This window comes from Hyla sarda, chromosome 6, assembly GCF_029499605.1.
Source record: "Hyla sarda isolate aHylSar1 chromosome 6, aHylSar1.hap1, whole genome shotgun sequence".
Classification (NCBI taxonomy): Eukaryota; Metazoa; Chordata; class Amphibia; order Anura; family Hylidae; genus Hyla; species Hyla sarda.
The window spans coordinates 214,541,983-214,567,405 of record NC_079194.1 but is presented as its reverse complement, the minus strand read 5'-3'; the positions used below and the strand labels follow the sequence as shown (position 1 = coordinate 214,567,405).

General features: G+C 44.5%; 1 protein-coding gene across 9 annotated transcripts in view; it reads right to left on the bottom strand.

Annotated features, from left to right (window-relative positions):
* CHD9 (chromodomain helicase DNA binding protein 9) overlaps positions 1-25,423 on the bottom strand; it is a 248,025-nt gene that overhangs the window by 9,727 nt on the left and 212,875 nt on the right. For 7 of the 9 annotated variants that reach the window (XM_056526373.1, XM_056526372.1, XM_056526375.1 and 4 more), the window contains 6 exons: positions 18,147-18,349; positions 16,680-17,549; positions 12,474-12,634; positions 10,565-10,837; positions 6,558-6,723; positions 6,256-6,398 (listed from right to left, as the gene is read on the bottom strand). In XM_056526373.1, coding sequence (XP_056382348.1) covers positions 6,256-6,398; positions 6,558-6,723; positions 10,565-10,837; positions 12,474-12,634; positions 16,680-17,549; positions 18,147-18,349 — 1,816 coding nt within the window. The remainder of the gene's footprint in view (positions 1-6,255; positions 6,399-6,557; positions 6,724-10,564; positions 10,838-12,473; positions 12,635-16,679; positions 17,550-18,146; positions 18,350-25,423) is intronic. The other 2 variants (XM_056526376.1, XM_056526377.1) reach the window with 1 other exon arrangement.

Below are 25,423 nucleotides of genomic sequence, written 5' to 3'. Positions count from 1 at the left end.
GACCTGGGCATTTTTGAAAATCTGACCACTGTCACTTTAAACATTAATAACTTTGGAATGCTTTTACTTATCATTCTGATTCCGAGATTGTTTTTTTCGTAACATATTCTACTTTATGTTATTGGTAAAATTTCACTGATATTTGTATCCTTTCTTGGTAAAAAATCTAAAAATTTCATGAAAATTTTGATTATTTAGCATTTTTCTAACTTTGAAAGTCTCTGCTTGAAAGGAAAATGGATATTCCAAATAAATTACATATTGATTCACATATATAAAATGTCTACTTTGTGTTTGCATAAAAAAATTGACAAGTTTTTACTTTTGGAAGACACCAGAGGGCTTCAAAGTTCCGCAGCAATTTTCCAATTTTTCTCAAGATTTTCAAAATCGTAATTTTTCAGGGCCCAGTTCAGGTTGGAAGTGGATTTTAAGGGTCATCATATTAGAAATACCCCATAAATGACCCCATTATAAAAACTGCACCCCCCAAAGTATTCAAAATGACATTCAGTAAGTGTTTTAACCCTTTAGGTGTTTCACAGGAATAGCAGCAAAGTGAAGGAGAAAATTCTAAATCTTCATTTTTTACACTCGCATTTTCTTGTAGACCCAATTTTTGAATTTTTACAAGGGGTAAAAGGAGAGAAATCACCCTAAAATGTGTAACCCAATTTCTCTTGAGTAAGGAAATACCTCATATGCGTATGTAAAGTGTTCGGTAGGCGCAGTAGAGGGCTCAGAAGGGAAGGAGCGACAATGGGATTTTGGAGAGTGAGTTTTTCTGAAAGGGTTTTTGGGGGGCATGTCCCATTTAGGAAGCCCCTATGGTGCCAGAACAGTGGACCCCCCCCACATGTGACCCCATTTTGGAAACTATACCCCTCATGGAATTTAATAGGGGTGCAGTGAGCATTTACACCCCACTGGCGTTTGACAGATATTTGAAACAGTGGACTGTGCAAATCAAAAATTTTATTTTTAATTTTCACAGACCACTGTTCCAAAAATCTGTCATACACCAGTGGGGTGTAAATGCTCACTGCACCCCTATTAAATTCCATGAGGGTTGTAGTTTCCAAAATGGGGTCACATATGGATATTTATTGTTTTGCGTTTGTCAGAACTGCTGTAACAATCAGCCACCCCTGTGCAAATCGCCTCAAATGTACATGGCGCACTCTCCCTTCTGGGCCTTGTTGTGCGCCCCCAGAGCACTTTGCGCCCACATATGGGGTATCTCCGTACTCAGGAGAAATTGCGTTACAAATTTAGAGGGTCTTTTTTCCCTTTTACCTCTTGTGAAAATGAAAAGTATAGGGCAACACCAGCATGTCAGTGTAAAAAATTTACCAGCGATACCCCATATGTGTCCCAAAACTGTTGCCCTGAAATACGACAGGGCTCCAAAGTGAGAGAGCGCCATGCGCATTTGAGGCCTGAATTAGGGATTTGCATAGGGGTGGACATAGGGGTATTTTATGCCAATGATTCCCAAACAGGGTGCCTCCAGCTGTTGCAAAACTCCCAGCATGCCTGGACAGTCAATGGCTGTCCGGCAATACTGGGAGTTATTATTTTGCAACAGCTGGAGGCTCCGATTTGGAAACAGTAGCGTACCAGACATTTTTCATTTTTTGGGGAGGGGGGGCTGTGTAGGGGTATGTGTATATGAAGTGTTTTTTACTTTTTATTTTAGGTTAGTGTTAGTGTAGTGTAGTGTTTTTAGGGTACAGTCACACGGGCAGAGGTTCACAGCAAGTTTGCCGCTGGAAGTTTGAGCTGCAGCGCAAAATTTGCGCCATCTCAAACTTGCAGCACTCACTGTAAACCTCCGCCCATGTGAGTGTACCCTGTACATTCACATTGGGGGGAGGGGGCAAACATCCAGCTGTTGCAAACTCCGAGCATGCCCTTTGGCTGTCCGTGCATGCTGGGAGTTGTAGTTTTGCAACAGCTGGAGGAACACTGGTTTGGAAACACTAAGTTAAGTAATAAACTTTCAAGTGTTTTGCAACCAAACTTAGTGTTTCCAAACCAGTGTGCCTCCAGCTGTTGCAAAACTACAACTCCCAGCATGCATGGTCTGTCAGTGCATGCTGGGAGTTATAGTTTTGCAACAATTGCAACAGCTGGAGGCACTGAGGTAGGAAACGGACAATGTTTCCCAACTAGTGTGCCTCCAGTTGTTGCAAAACTACAACTCCCAGCATGCCCAGACTGCCCAGGCATGCTGGAAGTTGTAGTTCGGCAATATCTGAAGGATCAGATGTTGCCGAACTACAACTTCCAGCATGCTTGGGCAGTCTGGGCATGCTGGGAGTTGTAGTTTTGCAACATCTGGAGGTCCACAGTTTGGAGACCACTGTATAATGGTCTCCAATCTGTGCTCTTCCAGATGTTAGAGAACTACAACTCCCAGCATGCCTGGACAGACTGAGCATGCTGAGATTTGTAGTTTTGCAACATCTGGAAGAGCACAGATTGGAGACCATTATACAGTGGTGTCCAAACTGAGGACCTCTAGATGTTGCAAAACTACAACTCCCAGCATGCCGAGAAAGCCAAAGGCTGTCTGGGCATGCTGGGAGTTGCAGTATTGAAACTCTCAGAGGCAGCAGTGAGATCGCTTTACGGCGATCTCACTGCTGCCAATGAAGATGCTGCACTGCTGCTGCAAACTCACCTCCGGGATGCAGCGCAGCGGGGACCGCATGGAGGACGCCGGGATCGCTCGGGACACCGCTCGGACGGGTAAGTGATGCCGGGGGACGGGTCAGGGACACTTAGCAGAGCGGTGTGTGTCCCGATCCCCGTGATCTGGACTCACACACCGCGCTGCTAAGTATTTTCATAGCGAAACGCTGCTATCAGCTAGTCAGATTTGACCAGCTGATAGCAGCGATCGCTGGGGGGGGGTTGGGGGATGAAACCCCCCGTGGTCGCACGGTAAGATGGCTGGCTATCAGTGATAGCCACCATCTTTCCGGGCGCTGCGGGATGCCGCGAGTAGCGGCAGTAATGTTCATGACGTACCTGTATGTCATGGGTCGGGAACACCTTGCCACCCATGACGTACAGGTATGTCATAGGTCGGGAAGGGGTTAAAGGGGTACTCCGGTGGAAAACTTTTATTTTTTAAATCAAAAAAAGTTAAACAGATTTGTTAATGACTTCTATTAAAAAAATCTTAATCCTTCCAGTACTTATTAGCTGCTGAATACTACAGAGGAAATTATTTTCTTTCTCTCTGCTGACATCACGAGCACAGTGCTCTCTGCTGACATCTCTGTCCTTTTTAAGAACTGTCCAGAGTAGGAGAAAATCCCCGTAGCAAACATATTTGAGAGCACTGTGGTCATGATGTCAGCAGAGAGCTCTGTGTTCCAAAAAGAAAATAATTTCCTCTGTAGTATTCAGCAGCTAAAAAGTACTCGAAGGATTAAGATTTTTTTAATAGACTTAATTTACAAACTTAACTTTCTGGCACGATTTAATAAAAATAAAAAAAGTTTTCCACCAGAGTACCCCTTTAATAGGACCTTAGCTGCTGTCATCTAGCACAGCTGCTACACAGAGCTGTCTGCTTCTGGCTTCACACCCTATGTTATGTTTGCGCCATGGCTCTGCCAAACAGCTGATCTATAGAGAGCGGGTGTTCGCACTCCACGGATGGGATATCAATCAATAAAATCAAGTATTGGAAACGCCGTTTACATTTGAACTTCACTATTCCTATTTCACTTTCATCTTGTTCTTATTAAGACAAAAAATGACATCTATACACCTATAGGTCAGGGCTGTATTAATCTTTTCTCCACTGCAGGTATTGAAATTCTTTTCATCTGCAATCACACATGGGACATGTAAATGCATTTCACATTAGTGCAATATTCTAAACCTCCTTAGTTAACGTAACATTGTCTTAAAAAAAAAAAAAAAAATATATACAAAAAATAAATTAATAAAAAGGGTCTAGGCTTCCACAAATCTCGAAGGATTCCAATGACATTACTGGTAAAACAAAATTACGTTTCTGGATTAAGTAGTAATGTTTTTCTTAACCGGGTAGAAGGGCATAGAAGTGAGTGCTATTCTGTCCACCAGACAATGGAAGCTTAAAGGGGCACTCCGGTGGAAAACATTTTTTTTTTTATCAACTGGTGCCAGAAAGTTAACCCCTTAAAGAGGTATTCCAGGCAAAAACTTTTTTATATATATCAACTGGCTCCAGAAAGTTAAACAGATTTGTAAATGACTTCTACTAAAAAATCTTAATCCTTTCAGTACTAGTACCTCTCAGCTTCTGAAGTTAAGGTTGTTCTTTTCTGTCTCAGTGCTCTCTGATGACACCTGTCTCGGGAAACGCCCAGTTTAGAAGAGGTTTGCTATGGGCATTTGCTTCTAAACTGGGCGTTTCCCGAGACAGGTGTCATCAGAGAAGACTTAGACAGAAAAGAACAACCTTAACTTCAGAAGCTCATAAGTACTGAAAGGATTAAGATTTTTTTATAGAAGTAATTTACAAATCTGTTTAACTTTCTGGAGCCAGTTGATATATATAAAGACATTTTTTTTCCCCTGGATAACCCCTTTAAGGACGCAGCTCATTTTCACCTTAAAGACGCAGCTGTTTTTTGCAATTCTGACCACCGTCACTTTAAGCATTAATAACTCTAAGATGCTTTTATCGATTATTCTGATTCTGAGATGTTTTTTCGTGACATATTCTACTTTATTTTAGTGGTAAATTTTCGTCGTTACTTGCACCTTTTCTTGGTGAAAAATTGCAAAATTTCATGAAAATTTTGCATTTTTCTAACTTTGAAGCTCTCTGTTTGTAAAGAAAATGGATATTCCAAATAAATGTTATTTTTATTCACAAATACAATATGTCCACTTTATGTTGGAATCATAAAATGGACATATTTTTACTTTTTTGAAAAAATTAGAGGGCTTCAAAGTATCGCAGTAATTTTCAATATGTTCATGAAAATTGCAAGATCTGAAGGGACAGATGTTACAGAACTACAACTCCCAGCATGCCTGGGCAGTCTAGGCATGCTGAGAGATGTAGTTTGGCAACATCTGGAGGGCTACCATTTGGGCGCCACTGTAATAGTGGTCTCCAAACTGTGAACCTCCAGATGTTGCAAAACTACAACTCCCAGCTGGGAGTTGCAGTTTGGCACCCACTAGAAGGGCAGCAGTACATTTTGCTTACTGCTCCCTTCCTCCCCCCCCCCACCACCACCGCTTCCCTACCTGCGCCGCTGATCTCCGCAGTTTCCAGCGATGATCGCCGCGCCCCATCGCATCTTCTTTGCAGGTACCGCTTGCCATCTTCTCCCCCCGTTCTGCCCGTCATCCAGGGGGGGGGGGCAGAACGGGGGGTTTCCCTAGCAAACCCCTGTCGTGCGCTGCCATTGTTCAGAATTCATTTCTGACTAATGGCAGGGGATAGGAGGAGATCGCAGCGCTGCAATCTCGCTCCTATCCCTCAGGATGATCGGGGCTGTCACTGACAGTTCCGATCATCCCTATTTTCCGGGCGATCGGGTCGCCAGAGACCCAATGAGCCCGGAATAGCAGAAAATCGCATGTCTGAATTGACATGCGATTTTCTGCAAATGCCGACATGGGTGGGGGGGTCTTAGGACCCACCTTGGCGATGTGCTGGGATGCCGGCTAGCGGCGGGGACCGGAATTCCCACGGGCGTATCCATACGCCCTACGTCCTTAAGGACTTGGGATGCAGGGCGTATGCATACACCCTGCGTCCTGAACAGGTTAAACAGATTTGTAAATTACTTCTATAAAAAAAATCTTTATCCTTCCAGTACTTATCAGCCGCTATATACTACAGAGAATGTTCTTTTTTGGTTTCTTTTTTTTTTTTCTGTCCACGGTGCTCTCTGTTGACACCTCTATCCGTATCAGGAACTGTCCAGAACAGGAGCAGTTCCCCATAGCAAACCTATGCTGCTCTGGACAGTTCCTCATACAGACAGAGGTGTCAGCTGAGAGCACCGTGGACATAAAAAAAAAGAAACATCTAATATACAGCCGCTAATAAGTACTGTAAGGATAATGATTTTTTTAATAGAAGTAATTTACAAATTTGTTTAACTTTCTGGCACCAGTTGATAAAAAAAATGTTTTCCACCGGAGTACCCCTTTAATAGAGCGGAGACTGAGAACAACAGCCATGTGAAAACTCTAAATCTGATAAAACAACCATCAACTAGGACTTACATGATTAAGTAGCTTATTCCTATTCATATACAGAATGTCAACACCCTCCACATTCTTCCTTCTGCCTCTTCTTCTCTTGATGACAGGCTGTGCCTCTATTCCCATGCCATTCACATTGGCACTTGGCACCATATTGGGAGTACCTTATAAAAGATATTGATTATATTTATTACATGGTGCAGAAGACGTAATAACAGATACCACTTTAAAAATGAATTCTGGCACTGTGTCACTGTGAGACAAAGGCCTGCATGGATGACCTAACCAGAAGAGTAAGTATTCAGGCCCATATAACTACATACCTGAAGCTGCAGTAGATTTAGGAAAGGTTACAAGGCTGGCCTCTGAAGCATTCTGGAGATCTTGCAGCCGCGCCAAATACTGCTGTTGTCCCATTCCTTCTTCACTGTCCAGCGGCCGTTTTTGAGGAATCCCTTGTTTCTGAAAAGTCAATTTCAAGCCGCCTTCCTGAAATGGGAACAGGTCTGTGTTACCAGGAGACTATGGAATACGAGGCATATCAATTGACAGGAAAACCCCTGCGAGCAAACCGCAGGATTAAAGCTTCACAACACTCAGCAGGAACAAGCGGGAAGCATTCTTTTCTTCCAACACTCTATAAGATATTATGTTATTGAACCTTACAGTACAACTATGGACTATCGCACTGAACTGAGTCTATTATGCCACCATTACCCCATACTAGGAATAAACTGGACAGGTTTTTCCGTTTCATGTAAATAAAGCTTTATGACTGTCAGTAAATAGTGGTGTTCCTGGAGGAGCTCCATATGATGTGAATGGGTCTCCATTCTGAATGTAATCTTTACCTGCCATCCAGAGACTGTAAAAATGTCCTTAACTTTTCATTACACAATCATTTAGCTTTCTTTATATAAAACACCTTTAAATGATACTGTAGTCAGGAGGTAAAAATGCAGCTACTGACTGAAGTGTAGCTACCCATCCTATTCTCAAAATCTAACCTACATGCTGCCCACTGATCGGGCATCCATGGCATACCACTCATGCTTGAACATATCCTTTCTGAAAACACCCACATATTTCCACTTTAAGGGTACCATGTAAGTAAGACTTTAGGGATGGAATAGGTACCTCCACTAAGGACCATACCTATGTTTGGTATCAGCTGTGAGATCTAATGCTATGTATTTTCTTATACCAGTCCCTTTAAAGTCTCTATTTCTAGGTAGAATGCAATCATGTATGGATAGATTCTAAAATACTTATTTTACATATAATAAATAAACCTTAAATGGGCACTGTCAGATACAAAAACATGTTATATGTTGCAAATCTTGGCAAAACAATAACCTTTCTAATATACTTTATAATAAAATGTTATTTCCTTTATATAGAAATCATGGCTTTGTCCAAGCTGAAGCACAGGCATGGGAAAAAGTCCAGTAAGTGAGGGAGGGCTAGCACTCCTCTGTGCTCTCTCCTGTCTGATAGCACTCCTCTGTGCTCTCTCCTGTCTGATAGCACTCCTCTGTGCTCTCTCCTGTCTGACAGTACTCTTCTGTGCTCTCTCCTGTCTGATAGGACTCCTCTGTGCTCTCTCCTGTCTGACAGTACTCCTCTGTGCTCTCTCCTGTATGATAGGACTCCTCTGTACTCTCTCCTGTGTGATAGTACTCCTCTGTGCTCTCTCCTGTCTGATAGGACTCCTCTGTACTCTCTCCTGTCTGATAGGACTCCTCTGTGCTCTCTCCTGTCTGATAGGACTCCTTTGTACTCTCTCCTGTGTGATAGTACTCCTCTGTGCTCTCTCCTGTCCGATAGTACTCCTCTGTGCTCTCTCCTGTCTGATAGCACTCCTCTGTGCTGTCTGATAGGACAGGAGAGAGAACAGAGGAGTCCTATAGGACAGGAGAGAGCACAGATGAGTCCTATCAGACAGGAGAGAGCACAGAGGAGTACTATCAGACAGGAGAGAGCACAGAGGAGTCCTATCAGACAGGAGAGAGCACAGAGGAGTCCTATCAGACAGGAGAGAGCACAGAGGAGTCCTATCAGACAGGAGAGAGCACAGAGGAGTCCTATCAGACAGGAGGGAGCACAGAGGATTGCCATCAGACAGGAGGGAGCACAGAGGAGTGCCACCAGACAGGAGAGAGCACAGAGGAGTGCCACCAGACAGGAGAGAACACAGAGGAGTATTATCAGACAGGAGGGCACAGAGGAGTCCTATTAGACAGGTGAGAGCACAGAGGAGTCCTATCAGACAGGTGAGAGCACAGAGGAGTGCCATCAGACAGGAGAGAGCACAGAGGAGTATTATCAGACAGGAGAGAGCAGAGAGGAGTCCTATCAGACAGGAGAGAGCAGAGAGGAGTCCTATCAGACAGGTGAGAGCACAGAGGAGTGCCATCAGACAGGAGAGAGCACAGAGGAGTATTATCAGACAGGAGAGAGCAGAGAGGAGTCCTATCAGACAGGAGAGAGCAGAGAGGAGTCCTATCAGACAGGTGAGAGCATAGAGGAGTACTATCAGACAGGATAGAGCACAGAGGAGTCCTATCAGATGGAAGAGAGCACAGAGGAGTGCTATCAGACAGGAGAGGGCACAGAGGAGTACTATCAGACAGGACAGAGCACAGAGGAGTGCTAGCTCTCCCTCACTTACTGGACTTTGTCCATGCCTATGCTCCAGCTTGGACAAAGCCATGATATTATAAACCATGATTTCTATGAAAAGGAAATAACATCTTCTTATGAAGTATATTAGAAAGGTTAATGTTTTGCCAAGACGTACAACATATACAAAGATTTTGAATCTGACAGTGCCCATTTAAAGGGGTCTTCGGGGCTGAAATGTTTCCTCAGAATAGGCCATCAATTGCTGATCAGCTGGGTGCTGACACCAGACACCCCCACTAATCATCTGTTTGACATCCTGCACTATACAATGAACAGGACCAGAAGCTGTGCGGAGCTGATGATAGGGTGCACAGCTGCTTGGTAGGGTTCTCCTCCAATTAGTGATTGATGGCCTATCTTAAAGGGGTATTCCAGGGAAAAACTTTTTTATATATATCAACTGGCTCCAGAGCGTTAAACAGATTTGTAAATTACTTCTATTAAAAAAATCTCAATCCTTTCAGTACTTATGAGCTTCTGAAGTTAAGGTTGTTCTTTTCTGTCTAAGTGCTCTCTGATGACATCTGTCTCGGGAAACGCCCAGTTTAGAAGAGGTTTGCTATGGGGATTTGCTTCTAAACTGGGCGTTTCCCGAGACAGGTGTCATCAGAGAGCACTTAGACTGAAAAGAACAACCTTAACTTCAGAAGCTCATAAGTACTGAAAGGATTAAGATTTTTTAATAGAAGTAATTTACAAATCTGTTTAACTTTCTGGAGCCAGTTGATATATATAATAAAGTTTTTCCTGGAATACCCCTTTAAGCCATCAATTATTTCAGCCTGGAAAACCACTTTGAGGGTCTATTCACAGGCACAGTAACCTGCGCATATTTGATGCGCAGGATTTAAAGCTGCTGATGTCAATTTAAACTAAATGACTGAACACAGCTTTAAATCTGCAACTTTAAATCCTACGTATCAAATATGCGCAGGATACTGTACGAGTAAATACACCCTAAAGAGGTTCTGGGAAAATGATCCCCTATCCACAGGACAGGAGATCATTTGTGGTTTAATCGGGGTCTGACCACTGGGACCCCACAATCACCAGATGAAAGTGAAATCTCTGAACGTAATGAACCGTGCACATGCAGGCACCACTCCATTTATCCTCCATTGGCCTCTATCTATCCCTTCACGCTTCTCCCCATTCTCTGAAGATTTACTGTACCCCTAAGTAATGTATAACCAGGATATTCATGTTTGTATGATATAAATGGTATACCATGCTGCAAAACATGCACTTACTGGACACCCTTTATAATAGAAAATCACAGGTCACTGCGAAGCATGTGGATGCGCACATCAAAAATAGGCAAAACAGCCAAATATATTAAAGAAAAACACCCCAAAAAATCTTTGTAAATAGAGCCAGTGCAATAAAAATAGCACCCTAATAAAGCACAAAATTACCAGCATATACAAAAGAGCTGGGGCAGTAGCTTGTATTTCTGTATTTATATTAATAATTTGCAAGCCCAAAGCGCAATGAGCTTAAAATTGGCAAAAATAAAAACCTGCAAGAGCCGCCTTGAAAAATAGGTGTTAAATAGGAAGAAAGAGCAGCCAGCCAACTTAAAAATGAGCATGCTGCACACAGCAACCAGGTCCCAGGGCAAGAAAAAAGAAAAAAATAAACATACGTCATTGATTTTCACTGTAAATTCCTTTTCTTGTACATGCTTCTTCACCTTTGACATCTGTTGCGACTGGTTGCTTTCTTCCTTGATGGTAATACATGTGGGTGGCTGTGTTCCTGGGTCACTGTACTCTGTGGCAGCCCCAGGACTGTCCAGTAGTTTGGTGGTATAGAAAGACGCCACACTGGTGCCATCATAGTTCTTCCGAGTAGTGGGCCATTTCCCTTTTAATACTACCTGGCAAATGCTGTCCAACCTGTTGATTATCACCCGATCCTGCAAGAAGAGTATTCGGTTATCACAAATAAAATTATAACAAGTCACACCCCCCATCAAGGTTATGTCAAAATGAATACAAAATAATTTGTGTTGTTTTTTCTAATTTTCCATTTTACTGACTATATTATAAAATAATCCAGAAATCTTACAGCTCTGATTCTGTCCACTAGGCCTAACAATAAGTGGAGACTTTCTGTTCTGTACAGATCATGTTTCAGCATTATCTTCCATAATGACAGTGAAAAGGTGACACCAGTATATAGACTAGAAAATGGATGAACTCAGCCTCCCTTTCCCCATAGAATGACCTCTGCAAAAAGTCACAGAGCACGCCCAGAAACATCTCCCATTCATGTGAACAGCTTTAGTCCATTCTGTCTATGTCTGTGGGGCTTGCTGTAAAACATATCTCTAATTATTGCTAAAAACAGTTCAGGCAAAATGGATGCCCCCATAATAATGTGCTAAAAATGAAATAAAAAAAATGTAATCAAAAAATAAAAACATATCTCAGTATCTGGCTCTATTCTACAATTTAATTTCATTCATAGAGATAGTGGTTAAGGAAAAAACACCACTAAGGACAAAGGTACCTTCATTTAAACAATAGGCATTGTTATGACAATAGATTACTTGCTCAGAGGTTGTTCCAGCAACAACTCCATGCAAAATGCAGCCGCAATCACCAGATCACCACGAACCACGCACAGGCTGTTTGTGTCAGTGGTCGGACCCCCCCATACAGAAATGTATCTCCTGACCCACACCCATATCTCCTATCGTCACACCCCCTCCCATAACATTGAGGGGATGGGTTGTGACGTCACGAAGGCACGTGGCGACCCCCAAAGCCCACTCCCAGAGTTCGGAACTAAATGTTCTGAATGCTGGGGAGTGGAGTACCCCTTTAAGATGACATATTCTGAAGCTTAGCAACCTGTGTAGGAGGGTGTACTCAGTGTTTTGTGGAAAACTTTATTTTATTTTATTTTTTTATTAACTGGTGCCAGAAAGTTAAACAGATTCGTAAATCACTTCTATTAAAAAATCTTAATCCTTCCAGTACTTTTTAGGGGCTGTATACTAAAGAGAAATCCAAAAAGAAATGCCTTTCCTCTGATGTCCTGACCACAGTGCTCTCTGCTGACCTCTGCTGTCCATTTTAGGAATTGGAGAAAATCCCCATAGCAAACATATGCTTCTCTGAAGAGTTCCTAAAATGGACAGCAGAGGTCAGCAGAGAGCACTGTGGTCATGACATCAGAGGAAAGGCATTTCTTTTTGGATTTCTCTTTAGTATACAGCCCCTAAAAAGTACTGGAAGGATTAAGATTTTTTAATAGAAGTGATTTACAAATCTGTTTAACTTTCTGGCACCAGTTGATTAAAAAAAAAGTTTTCCATGGTAGTACCCCTTTAAAACATTTCTGTGAATACATCTGGAATGAATTCAATACGAAAAATCAATCTACCCATCACTATTGTAAATTTGTCAAAAAGCAAACCCCAAACCAGAAGAGCATCATTCGCAGCCTCCATACTAGGTGACCTAGGTGTCCTCATGTGTGCAGAGTCAGACATACACTGAAGTAGGTGTCACTTGTATCAGCAGTGCTATGTGCCAGTCACACACCTTAGGCCAATGAGCAGCAGCAAACATATATCCTCCTTGTATAAGATAGTTAGAGTTTGGAGTTCCATTATCTAGCTGGAAGCTGTCCTGAGTTTCGTCTTGTAGGGTGCTCATAGAGGCCACACTTTCTTCATCGTACGCCTTCACATGAGGCACTCGCTCTGCAGGAGAAATAAATAAGCAATATTACAATTGATAATACAATAACTATAGCGCTATACAACAACAGTGACATTACTAGCAATATTAATAATCCAAAAATAAAACGAGACTATTGGTTGGAGGGCAAAATGAACAATAATTACTAATAGATTGACAAAGGCAATCCAATAAAGGCCCTGGAGGTCCCAACCAAAAATACTATATACAGGACTTTAATATGCAGGGCGAAAATTATATTATAATGGTGAAAAAAGAAGGAAAAATCACACATTTAAAAACACTATGTGCTCCTAACTGATGTGATTAGGCTTATTGTGCTCAACCAGCTCCATCATTATTTATAGTTAGTAGGAGATACAATTGTATTTTAGCATCCCAGAACTACTGATTGTCAGGGCACATAGCAGTTAAAACCATAACACTGCCCCCCTCAACGTTTCGCCACCAATGTGGCTTTGTCAAGAGGCAAATGGGCAATGGCCGTACCTCACAGTAGCAAAATAGAGGGCAGAAACAACCATACTCGTTGCTCAAACAGTATACAAGTGTTTCCCTACCGGTGTACCTCCAGCTGTTGCAAAACTTCAACTTCCAGCATGCCCGGACAGCCGAAGGCTGTCCGGGCATGCTGGAAGTTGTAGTTTTGCAACAGCTGGAGGCACACCGGTAGGGAAACACTCAAATATAGACGTATTTAACATGTTAACGGGAATATGTCACTAGTATCACCCGCACTAACCTATTGGCTTGTAGTGTGGGTGACGCTGATGACAATGATTTTTACCTTTCCAGAACTATGCCTCTGTTCTGCCAATGTTCTTCTTTTTCTTAATATGTTTATGAGGAGTTTGGTACACAGGGGTGTTCCAAAGTCTCAGGTACACGGTAACGGTAATCTTTATAGGAAATGCTTCCGCCCGTGCTGAGCCTCCTCTGCTGCAGAATGGAGCTCTACTCTGCAGCTAGACCTCTTTTCTCCACATGCGCAGCTGGTCACCGGAGACATGAATTCAAGATTTCACAGCGGAGGAGAGGGGTCTAGCTGCAGAGTGGAGCTCTATTCTGCAGCATAGGAGCCTCAGCACAGGGAAGGAGCCATTTCCTCTGAAGATTCAAGCCGGATGCCACCATGCACCTGGGGCTTGTGAACGCCCTGCGTATACGAAGCTCCTGTATTAGCATATTAAAGGAGTACTCCAGTATTGGAAAACGTATCCCTTATCCTAAGGATAGGGGATAAATTACAGATCACGGGGGGTCCGACCGCTGGGGCCCCGTGCGATCTCCCCTACGGGGCCTCGGCAGTTCGCAGGAAGGGGGCATGTCAATAACCGCACGAAGTGGCGGCCGACACAACCCCTCAATGCAACTCTATGGGGCTCCGCCCCCGTGTGATGTCACGCTCCGCCCCTCAATGAAAGCCTATGAAGGGAGCGTGACATAGGCTTGCATTGAGGGGGCGGAGCATGACATCACACGGGGCAGAGCCGTGACGTCACTATGCTCCGTCCCCGTGACCGCCAGTAATCAGACTCGGAGCGAGCACGCTCCGAGGGCTGATTCTAATGCGGTGCGGCGTGGAAGATCACGGGGGTCCCCAGCGGCGGGACCCCCGCGATCAGGCATCTTATCTCCTATCCTTTGGATAGGGGATAAGATGTCTTAGCGCCAGAGTACCCCTTAAGCCTATTATGGCTGTATTTGTTTGAGGGGCGGGAGTATCTCTGCCCCCTGCACTTCTAAGTGGGGTGTTGAGAAGTTGTGGGTAGGGGTGGGGGTATATAACAGGGTGTACGTGATGTTTTGCGGACCCCTCCCAACCCTCCCCTTTTTTCAATTTATCCATTACAGCGTATGCCCACTAAAGGTGTGCCCTCCGTCACGGTTATGGGCACAAATCTGACCGCTTTGTTAAGTTTAACTATCTTCCATACAGGTAGGTACCGTTATAATCACGAGCATGAGTGTAAAGTGTAAAAATACAAGTAAAAAAAGTATTTAAAAAAAAGTAAAAAAAATTTGAAAAATGCTCCCCCCCAATAAAATGTCAATTGTACTCTTTTCCCATTCTACCCCCAAAAAGTGTAAAAAAATGAGATAAACATATTTAGTATCGCCGCGTGTGTAAATAACCGAACTATGAAAATATAAGGTTAATGATCCCGTACGGTGAACGGCGTGAACTTAAAAAAAAAAAAAAGTCCAAAATTGCTTCCTTTTTGTAACATTTTATTCCCCCAAAAATTATTAAAAAAATTATTAAAAGTTGTGGCATCAATAAAAAGTACAGATCACGGCACAAAACATGAGCCCTCATACCGCAGCTTATATGGAAAAATGAAAAAGTTATAGGTCAGCAAAATAGAGTGATTTTAAACCTACTAATTTTGTTAAAAGGTTTGCAATTTTTTTTAAGCGGTACAATAATAGAAAAGTATGTAATCATGGGTATCATTTTAATCGTATTGACCCACAAAATAAAGAAAACGTGTCTATTTTACCATAAAATGTACAGTGTGAAAACGAAACCTTCCAAAATTTGCAAAATTGTTGTTTTCTTTTAAATTTCCCCACACAAATAGTATTTTTTTGGTTGCGCCATACATTTTATGGTAAAATGAGTGATTTAATTACGCAGGACAACTGGTCGCGCAAAAAACAAGCCCTCATACTAGTCTGTGGATGAAAATATAAAAGAGTTATGATTTTTAGAAGGCGAGGAGGAAAAAACGAAAACGAGTCCTTAAGGTCAAAATGGTCTGAGTCCTTAAGGGGTTAAAGAGGTTGTCTGGGGATCCAAATGTTTTTACAGATATGGTGTCTCTGCAGGAACTGCCCTGCTTACTCAATCATTGACTGAAGTGGGTCATGCTGACTGTGACCACTGTGAGACAGTGAAAGGAATGGTTATCGGGGATCCCCGAGCATACAGGTAAAACTCAAAAAATGTGAATATCGTGCAAAAGTTCATTTATTTCAGTAATGCAACTTAAAAGGTGAAACTAATATATGAGATATACTTATTACATGCAAACAACATAGTTCAAGCCGTGATGTGTCATAATTGTGATGATTATGGCTTACAGCTCATGAAAACCCCAAATCCCCAGTATATTATATGATTTGGTTCATTGTGCTTCATTAAGTCCAGGGTCAACGCATACCTGGAGATTTTGAAGCACTTTATGCTTCCTTTCCTTTTAAGTTGCATTAATTAAATACTTTTGCATGATATTCAAATTTTTTCGAGTTTCACCTGTACTGAGCCCCAGACAACCCCTTTAAGCATACAACGTTTTATTTTTTCCTTAGCCCCTTAACATTATATTTTGGTTGCATGTTCGTGCTTGTCACAAGCTGTTGTATGATGTTGAGTATTAAAGTACCCCTCCAGTGAAAAACAATTTTTTTTTAATCAACTGGTGGCAGAACGTTAAACAGATTTGTAAACGACTTCTATTTAAAAATTCTAATAATTCTAGTACTTATCAGCTGCTGTGTGCTCCACAGGAAATTCTTTTCTTTTTAAATGTCTTTTCTGTCTGATCACAGTGCTCTCTGCTGACACCTCTGTGTCAGGAACTGTCAAGAGCAGGAGAGGTTGGCTATGGGCATTTTCTCCTGCTCTGGACAGTTCCTGACATGGACAGAGGTGTCAGCAGAGAGAACTGTGATCAGACAGAAAAGAAATTTAAAAAGAAAAGAACTTCCTCTGGAGCATACAGCAGCTGAAAAGTACTGGAAGGGTTAAGATTTTTAAATAGAAGTAATTTACAAATCTGTATAACTTTTGAGCAGCACACTGTAATGACAACAATAGTCCTAAAGGAATTATTTTGCTTTCCAGTTGATCTACAATAGCTGGAGAGATAGATGTTGCCTTTCATACACTTATCATACATATTACAGGGACATTCGCATACTTCTTCAGATTGTTCTCTATAATGGGGCTGAAAATAAATGTATTACCATTAAGTACTATAAATAGAAAACAGTCCCAGCAAGATTAACATAAGAAGGATAACTTCTGAGCATTGTACATACCACATTTTTGTCTATCCCCATCATCACTGTCACTGTCCTCAGATGAGGATGATGAAGATGAAGAGGAGGAGGAAGACGATGAGGATGACGATGAACATGAAGAGGAAGAAGAGGAGGAAGAGCTGGATCCTGAGCGCGAGCAAGAGGAGGAGGAGGAAGATGACGAAGAGGAAGATCTGGATGAGCAAGAAGATCGGTTGGTGTCAGAATCGGAGTCTGAACTGGAGCCTGACCCACGCTTGCTCATTCTCGGCTTCTTGGAAGTTAAATTGGGTGTTAGCGGCTCAGTCCTTGCTGCCACCATGCGCCTGTCTGTCTCAGGCTTAACAACTGATTTATGCTCTCCAGGAAGAGGCAATGGACCATTGATGGGACTTACTGCCTCAACCTTCAGTTTCACAGACTCTATGGCCGGTAAAGGGTTTTCGTCCTTTCCATCTTCGTCTCTCACTTTAATCTCATGATTAGGGCTCCCTTTTAGATCTTGTGTCCGAGACTGAGGAGTAAGAGGTGATGCAGATAATAGCAGCTGGCTCTGAGGGGCTGAGAGCGGAGTAGAGGGGGTCCCTTTATTATGGTTATAATTTTTCTGAGATGCCATAAAAGAAAGTTCTGGATCCCGTAGAATGTGATAATCAGTTCTGCTTACACCATGCTTAGCAGCTCCAATTAACAAGTCCCTATCGTGCTTCCCACATTCCCACCACACTGGTATATCTGTGTTTGGTTGGCAGAGCTTAAGGCGCTCAAACAGCTGAGGGTGGTGGATAGCCTGCTCCCGAATTTTCCTCAGAAGTTCAATGCGATACAAGGTTCTGGAGGCTCGCTCTTCTGTTATTGGCTGGATTGAGATGGATGAGTCCGCTAGGTCTAAAAAAAATAAAACAATTGTGTTCATTATTATTCCCCAAAATAATGAAAGTATAAATATCCATAAAAATGATGAAAAAAAATATCTACTTTTAGACAACTGTGATCATTTGTTAAAGTTCTCTAATTAAGTTGATCAAATCTATAGGTGAGTGAATGAAATGAGCTGCAATACCAGATCCAGTTCTCGGATGAGACTGGCACTGTTTCTGCCTTCTACTACTATCAGGCAACCTGAGTATTTTGATCAATAATGTTATATGGACCAAACAAAGGATGGTGGGGTCCAGCTCACAAAAAAAAGTTAAAACATAACTTTTACTTCTCTAGGTTAAAACATAAACAAGAAAAAACAAACAAAACCTATAGGTCAATTAAAAACAAAACTCCAATGCGTGACTAAGAAGTTCGAAACGCGTTGGGGTTTTGTTTTTAATATTGTATCTGAAATCATCAATCTATTGTAAGACATTCTTCAATTGTTGAGCTAAATACTTAGAAAGCAAAGAAAAAAACTGTTAGAAATAGCTTTATCTTTGAATAATCTTCAGCGTGATTCCAGTACACATCCCGGCAGAGCTTACTGTACACACATACCTTCTTTACAAGGCAACCGGCACACTCTTCGGCACATTGCTATAAAGGCATAAAGGTACTTCTCAAGGCTTTCATCTGTCTTTTTATGGAGTCTTGCCATAGCTCGAAACTTGGTCCAATCAAACTGTCCTCTTCCTGGATCAAACACCACTCCGAAAGTGGAAACTACACGGTAAAAGTCAGCTTCCTCCCTTCGGGTCCATCTATAAAGTACAGGTAAACACATAGAAGGAGATTTATCAAGCTCTGTAGATTTTTTTTGCGTAAAAAAGTTGCACGTACTTGCGCATGTGCGACTTTTCTATACATGCTGTGACTTTTTGATTTTTGCTTATTCCAAAGCACATTTCTGTAATCTGCTCACGTAGCAATTTTTTTATTTTATTTGCAATGGTCATGTATTTATCAAATGCGATAGTCGCTATTTATGAAGAAAAAAAGTCGCATCTCTGTTTAAAAGTCGCATATGTATTCCAGGTCCAACCTGGCTTACAGAAAGTGCATACGTCTGCAGAAAAGGACATTAACACCCACATTAACAACTGTTCTTGTTCTGCATCATGAAACAAAGCTACTACATTAATGTTAATTATAGAAAAAATGAATCATATAACTAATAACTCTATTCATTTTAAGGATGAAAATACACACTGCACACCTTGTTAATTTTAGGACATGTACATGCTGGCGTACCCACTACATTTTTTAATTAATGTTGTGTTAAAATGGAAAAAGGCACAACATAATTGTGTAAGAATTTTTACAGACTACGTAAATAATCCATATGTGGCACTAAAATTTTTCCTTAAAAAAGAAACATCCATAGTAATACAGCTTCATGCACATTTTGGGGTGGGTAACGTATCGAGCCAATTTTTTTTTTGTGGCTTCACTATTGTTTTGGTGCCTGTTGGTGCTGCGCAGTCTTCCTTTCGGACGTAAACTCCGTCCTCAGACTCCGCCCACCAACGTCACAAAATGCGGGCTCAAAATGAAACAAAAAAAGCCTCCAAAGTACGGATATTCATGGTGCGGGATAGTATGTTTTAATCTTTTTTAATTTCTGAGGAGGGTGGATGGGTTGTTGCAGGATAGTTGGAGTGCAGCTATTTAGTGCCAGGCAGGCCAGTCAGGGTGTCAACCGATGCGGTACGCCTCCCCTTCCCCGTCACTCTCTAGCAACGCTACTGGTAATAAAGGGTCGATAAAGAACTTCAGCTATTAACATAAGGGAAAACTTTTCTGCTTTAAAAAATGCTTTTGTAAGCAGGTTTCCCTGATTTTGCTTACATGCAATTTATTTATCAAGGTTGTGCGACTATTTGATAAATAGGTCGCATGTTAGCAAAAGTAAGTTAAAAAAAACTTGTCATATAAAAGCCATACGTTTGAAAAGAATGATAAATCTCCTTCATATTTGTTATCAATTAGATCTGATCAGTCTAGCGTCACTCCAATACCCCAGTAACTTTAAGCCGTAATTTTTTGCGGCTTTTGCTGCTGTCAGTTTTTTTCTGGCTGTACTTCACCAGAAGAGCTGAAGGTGACTAACAAACTATAATACAAGTCTATGTACCAGTTACAGCTTTTCTGACTACAGCCAGGAAAGGAAATAGGGGACAAAAGTGCTTTGTGTTTTTTTAAGGTGCCCATGCACCTTATACGAAAGGTGGCTGAACCTGCCAACTTCAGTGGGTTCCACCAACTGTCTAAAGCAGAGTTTCTCTATCGGCTCCATTGGGGGACACAGACCTTGGGTGTATGCTGTTGTTGCTAGGAGACGTGACACTAAGGAAATCAAAAAGTCGTCTCCTCCCCGCAGGATATACCCGCCTACAGAGCCTGAGGTAATCAGTTTTAAGCTTAGTGTCGTAGGAGATGGACACTAATCTGGGGTTCTCAGACTTGGTCTAACATTTTTTTATTTTTACAGAATAGGGATGTTTAGTTTTTCTTATTCCCTTTTATTTTGCTGTTTTCAGGTGGGGACTCAGGAACATAGCGTTCACTGTTTCCCCATTTGCGATTGAGGGGGCACAAGCATCGTGGATGTACTGTCAACACCCTCTCGCCAACGGCCAGTGCTTGGGGTTGTACCTTATGGGTCCGGGTCCCCCACTTTTCAAGCCCGGCATGATGCAGGTGACAAAAAGCTGGCTGAAGACTTCATGACTGAAGACTTCATGAGGTGAGTTCTTCAGATTGAGGTGAGTATTCCCCTTCTCCCTTTTTTCCTTTCAGGTGTCGGGAGCTTGCAACCTCCAGAGAACCCCTGTTTTGGTCCCACTCCTTTTTATTATTTCTAGTTGGGGTCCCTATTGGGCAAGGGCTCCCTAACGCTATTGGGGGAATTCAGGGGGTTAATATCAGTGGTGTAGGGCTGTTCATTTTTATTCACTGGGCGGTCTTTCTTTATTCAGCAGCCGCAGCTGCCTTCTCTATGGCACCGGCGCCGGCACTTCGCCCGCTCCTGTTCCCCGGCACTCACATATGCTTGGGGGATTGGAGCGGGCGCCATTATGAGCCGGCATCTTCTCGCCCTAGGAAGAACGCGCAGCGCGGTCGGGGCGCAGTTTACTTTAGTTTTTGCAGCGGCTCGCTGCGCCGGCACTTCGCCCGCTCATGTTCCCCGGCACTCACATATGCTTCGGGGATTGGAGCGGGTGCCATTATGAGCCGGCATCTTTCTTCCCCGGCGGGATTTGCGCCCTAGGGAGAGCGCGAATCTCTTCAGCCAATCAGAGCTGTGCGGGGGACTGAGGCCAATCAGAGGCGCTCCAGTCTATCCCGGACCCTCTCTTCTGATTGGTCCTGCTGTCCCTGCTTTTCTCACAGCAGCTGCCTGGTGGGGGACATGGATGCTGGTGAGATTACCATATTTTTTCCACGTCTGCTGTCCCTCCCTCTAAGCAGGTACCTGGGGCCCTGGTCACCTACTATACTTGTAAGGGCTGCAACGCTAAATGCCTGGGTCTGCTGAACCCACTTGTTCCGCATGCACCACTTCACCCCCTGACCCTCCTGGTATTCCTATTCAGGATGCTCTCCCAGACCCAGTGGGCTCTGCTGCCCCTCCAATGTGGGTGTCTTCCCTCTCTCAGTCTATTTCTGACTTGGCGCAGGTCTTCCGTTCCGTGGTGACTGCCTTAGAGAGGTCTTCCTTACACCGTTACACCCTCACCCTATTTTAAACGCTCTCACGAGCGTAATAGGGGCCATTCCTCTGACTCCTCTCCGGAGTCTTTGTACAGACGTCTTCCAACAAGTGTATTTCTTCCAGAAGACGCTCCCCTGAGTCTTTAGAACGGCGCGCCAGGTCAGTGTCTCCCTCTTCTAAGGCTGCCTCCACCAGTTCTCACTCCCCTGGTGAACTAGTTGATGAGGCTGCTTCTGTTTCAAGACTCAGAAGACAACGCAGACATGACCGATACGGTGGACTCATTGGTTTCGGCCATAAGAGACACCTTTCACCTAGAGGACCCAGGAACTTCGGACGCTGTCCCAGAAGTTTCCTTTCATCGTGCCCGTCCGGCACACAAGATGTTCAGCTCCCTTGCTGAATTTGAAGCCTTGCTAGAGTCTGCCTGGAGGCACCCTGACAAGAGGTTTCAAGAAACAAAGAAGGTTCAAGCGCGTTATCCCTTTGTTAAGGACCTCATTACCCGGTGGTCCTCACCTCCTACGGTGGACCCACCAGTCTCCCGTCTATCTAAGACTACTACCCTACCTTTGCCCCATGCTGCATCTTTTATGGATCCAGCGGACAAAAAGGGGAGACCTTGGCTAAATTTGCCTTTGTGGCTGCGGGTTCATCTCTTCTCCCTGCCTTTGCCTCTGCCTGGGTTTCCTGAGCCCTTAAGATCTGGGTTTCCCGACTCCGCCAGGGCAATTCTTCTGGAGCTTCCTTGGAAGAATTGGCCGACTTAATTCTCCTGCTTTCTAAAGCAGGAGATTATCTATGTTCTGCTTCCATGCAGTCGGCCCGCTGTGCTGCTTTTGCCACAGTAACCTTGTGGCTCTCTGTAGCTCCGCGTGGCTCAAAGCCTGGGATGCGGACGCAGCCTCTAACAAGTCTCTCACTGAGCTTCCGTTTACTGGTTCTCGGCTTTTTAGTAAGCGCCTAGACGAGATCATCTTTGAAGCCACGGGAGGGAAGAGTTCCTTATTACCTCAAAATAAGGCCTGTAGAACTACCTCCCGCTGTAAATCTACCTCCTTCCGTTCCTTTCGGACCTTCGGGGTCACGAAGGGGACCAGGCAGGCGCCTTCTCGGGACAAAAAGGCTCCCTTCTTCCAGACTCACACATCCTGGAATTAGGATAACCGTTCGGGCCGCTTTGCGCCAAGGTGGGTACCCGCAAACCCACCTCCGCCTGAAGGGACGCCCCCACCCATGGATTTTTCTCTGGTGGGAGGTCGTCTGTTACTCTTCCGGGACGTCTGGACCACGCATGCGCAGGACTCCTGGTCAGGGATGTGGTGTCCAACGGTTACCGGATCGAATTTGCCTCTCTTCCAAAGGATCGCTTTTTACTTTCCCGAGCTCCACGATTTCCCTCCCTGGCTTAGGCCTTCTGGGGTGCGCTTCAGTCCCTCCTCATTCAGGGGGTCATTGTTCCGGTTCCTCCCAGGGAACGCTTTCGGGGTTTTTATTCCAACCTCTTTGTAGTTCCCAAGAAAAGGGGGTCCAGTATGCCCCATCTTGGCTCTAAAGCTCCTCAGCCGGCATCTCCTCTTGCTCCACTTCCGCATGGAGTCTCTCCGTGGCAACCATGGATCAGGGGGAGGTCTTTCCTCAGTAGACATCAGGGACACCTATCTCCATGTTCCAAAATTTCCGGGACATCAGCGGTTCCTCCGCTTTGCTGTCCCGGAGGGACATTTTCAGTTTGTGGCTCTCCCCTTCGGCCTAGCCACCGAGGGTGTTCACCAAGGTCCTTGAGCCGGTGATCGGTCTGCTACGGACAAGGGGGGTCTCAGTGATCCCTTACTTGGAAGACCTTCTGATCGAGGCTCCGTCCAAGGACCAGAATCTAGAGAGTCTCACCCTCACTCTTCAGGCCCAGTCTCGCTACGGTTGGTTGGTCAATCGGGACAAGTCCAACCTATCCCCCACTCAGTCCCTGGTTTTTCTACGACTTCGATTCGACACCTGGTCTGCCCGGGTTCATCTTCCGCCGGACAAGCGGTTGACCCTTCTGTCGGGGGTTCGTATACTCAGGAAACCCTCCCCAGTATCCATTCGGTTTTGCATGGAAGTCCTGAGTCGGATGGGGCGGCCATGGAGGCCGTTCCCTTCGCTCAATTTAATTTTCGACTCCTTCAATTTGCAATTCTATCCCGGTGGGACAGGTCCCCATTGTCCCTCGATCGCAAGATCACACTTCCTCGGTCATCTCGTCGCTCCCTTGTGGTGGCTCCGCTCCCCCCTGCTTCTTCAAGGGCGTTCTTTCCTGCCCCTCCATTGGCTGGTTATCACGATGGATGCCAGCCTTTCGGGTTGGAGGGGTGTCTTCTGAGACCGGACAGTCCAGGGCTTTTGGTCTGCCAGGGAGACACTCTTCCCGATCAACATCTTAGAGCTGAGGGCAATCTACCTTTGCCTGTTACATTGGGAGATCCTTCTCCAGGACCGCCCAGTTCGTGTCCAGTCGGACAACTCCACTGCGGTGGCATACATGAATCGCCAGGGTGGCACCCACAGTGTGGCGGCGATGGCCGAAGTTTCCAAGATCCTTCTCTGGGCGGAGCTCAGGGTTCCAGCCATCTCGGCAATTCACATCCCAGGCGTGAACAATTGGGAAGCGGACTTCCTAAGCCGGTCCTCTCCCGGCCCCGGCGAGTAGTCCCTTCATCCGGAGGTGTTCGCAGAGATCTGCGGCCTCTGGGGAACTCCAGATGTGGATCTCTTTGCACGCCGATGTCGCCCGGCTCCTGGACGATGTTCTGCTGCGCCTTCTCTCTCAGGGTCCCCTGGGCCACCCCAAATTACCGTCTCTGCATTAGACGGTGTGGTGGTTGAGACTGCGGTACTAAGGGCCCGTGGCTTCCCAACCATGATCAAGGCACACAAGCCTTCTTTAAAGGGTCAATTGTCTGCCCTTTCCCTTCTTTTCCAACGCCCTCTGGCATCTGATTCTCTTGTTCAGGCCTTCCTTCAAGGAGTGGCCCACGAGGTTCCTCCTTACAACTCCTCCTTGGGATATTAATTTGGTCCTTGGCGCACTGCAGGGCGCGCCCTTTGAACCCCATAGGGAGGTTTCCCTTCATATCCTTTCCTTGAAGGTGGCGTTCCTTATGGCAATTACCTCCATCAGACAGGTTTCGGACTTGGCGGCTCTTTCTTGCCGCTCTCCCTTTATAATTGTCCATCAGGACAAAGTTGTTTTTTGTCCGGTTCCTTCTTTTTTACCTAAGGTGGTTTTTGTGTTCAACCTTAATGAGGATATCGTCCTCCCGTCCTTTTGTCCCGCTCCATCTCATTCTGGGAAGCGTTTGCTTCATAAACTTGATGTGGTACGGGCAGTGCGTACCTACCTCTCTGTTACGTCTACCTTTCGTCAATGTGATTCCTTTTTTGTTCTTACGGACGGTCACCGTAAGGGTTTACCTGCTTCCAAGGCAACCATTTCGCGGTGGATCAAGTCTGCCATTTCAGAGGCTTACCGTTGCAGGGGGAAGCCCCCTCCTTTCAAGGTTTCAGCTCACTCCACCCGTTCTGTCAGAGCTTCCTGGGCTCTCCATACCAGGGCTTCAGCCTCTCAAGTCTGTAAGGCGGCTACCTGGTCGTCCTTGCACACTTTTACTAAATTCTACCAGGTTCATACCTTTGCATCCGCGGATGCTAGTCTGGGCCGTAAGGTGTTGCAGGCGGCGGTGGCCCAGCCTGCCCCTTGATTGTTTTCTGTGCCCACCCTAGGGACGGCTTTGGTACGTCCCAAGGTCTGTGTCTCCCAATGGAGCCGATAGAGAAAAAGGGATTTTTGTCTTACCGTAAAATCTTTTTCTCAGAGGATCCATTGGGGGACACAGCTCCCGCCCTTTCTTTGGTGTTCCGGTTTTGGTTACCTGTCCGAGAGTGTATTCAGCTAATTTTTTGTTCTGGTTGCCTCGGACTGGTCTTGGTTTTCTGCCTTCTCGGTCCTCTCCTACTGCTTGGGGACTAAACTGATTACCTCAGGTTCTGTAGGCGGGTATATCCTGCTGGGAGGAGCCGACTTTTTGATTTCCTTAGTGTCAAGTCTCCTAGCAACAACAGCATACACCCAAGGTCTGTG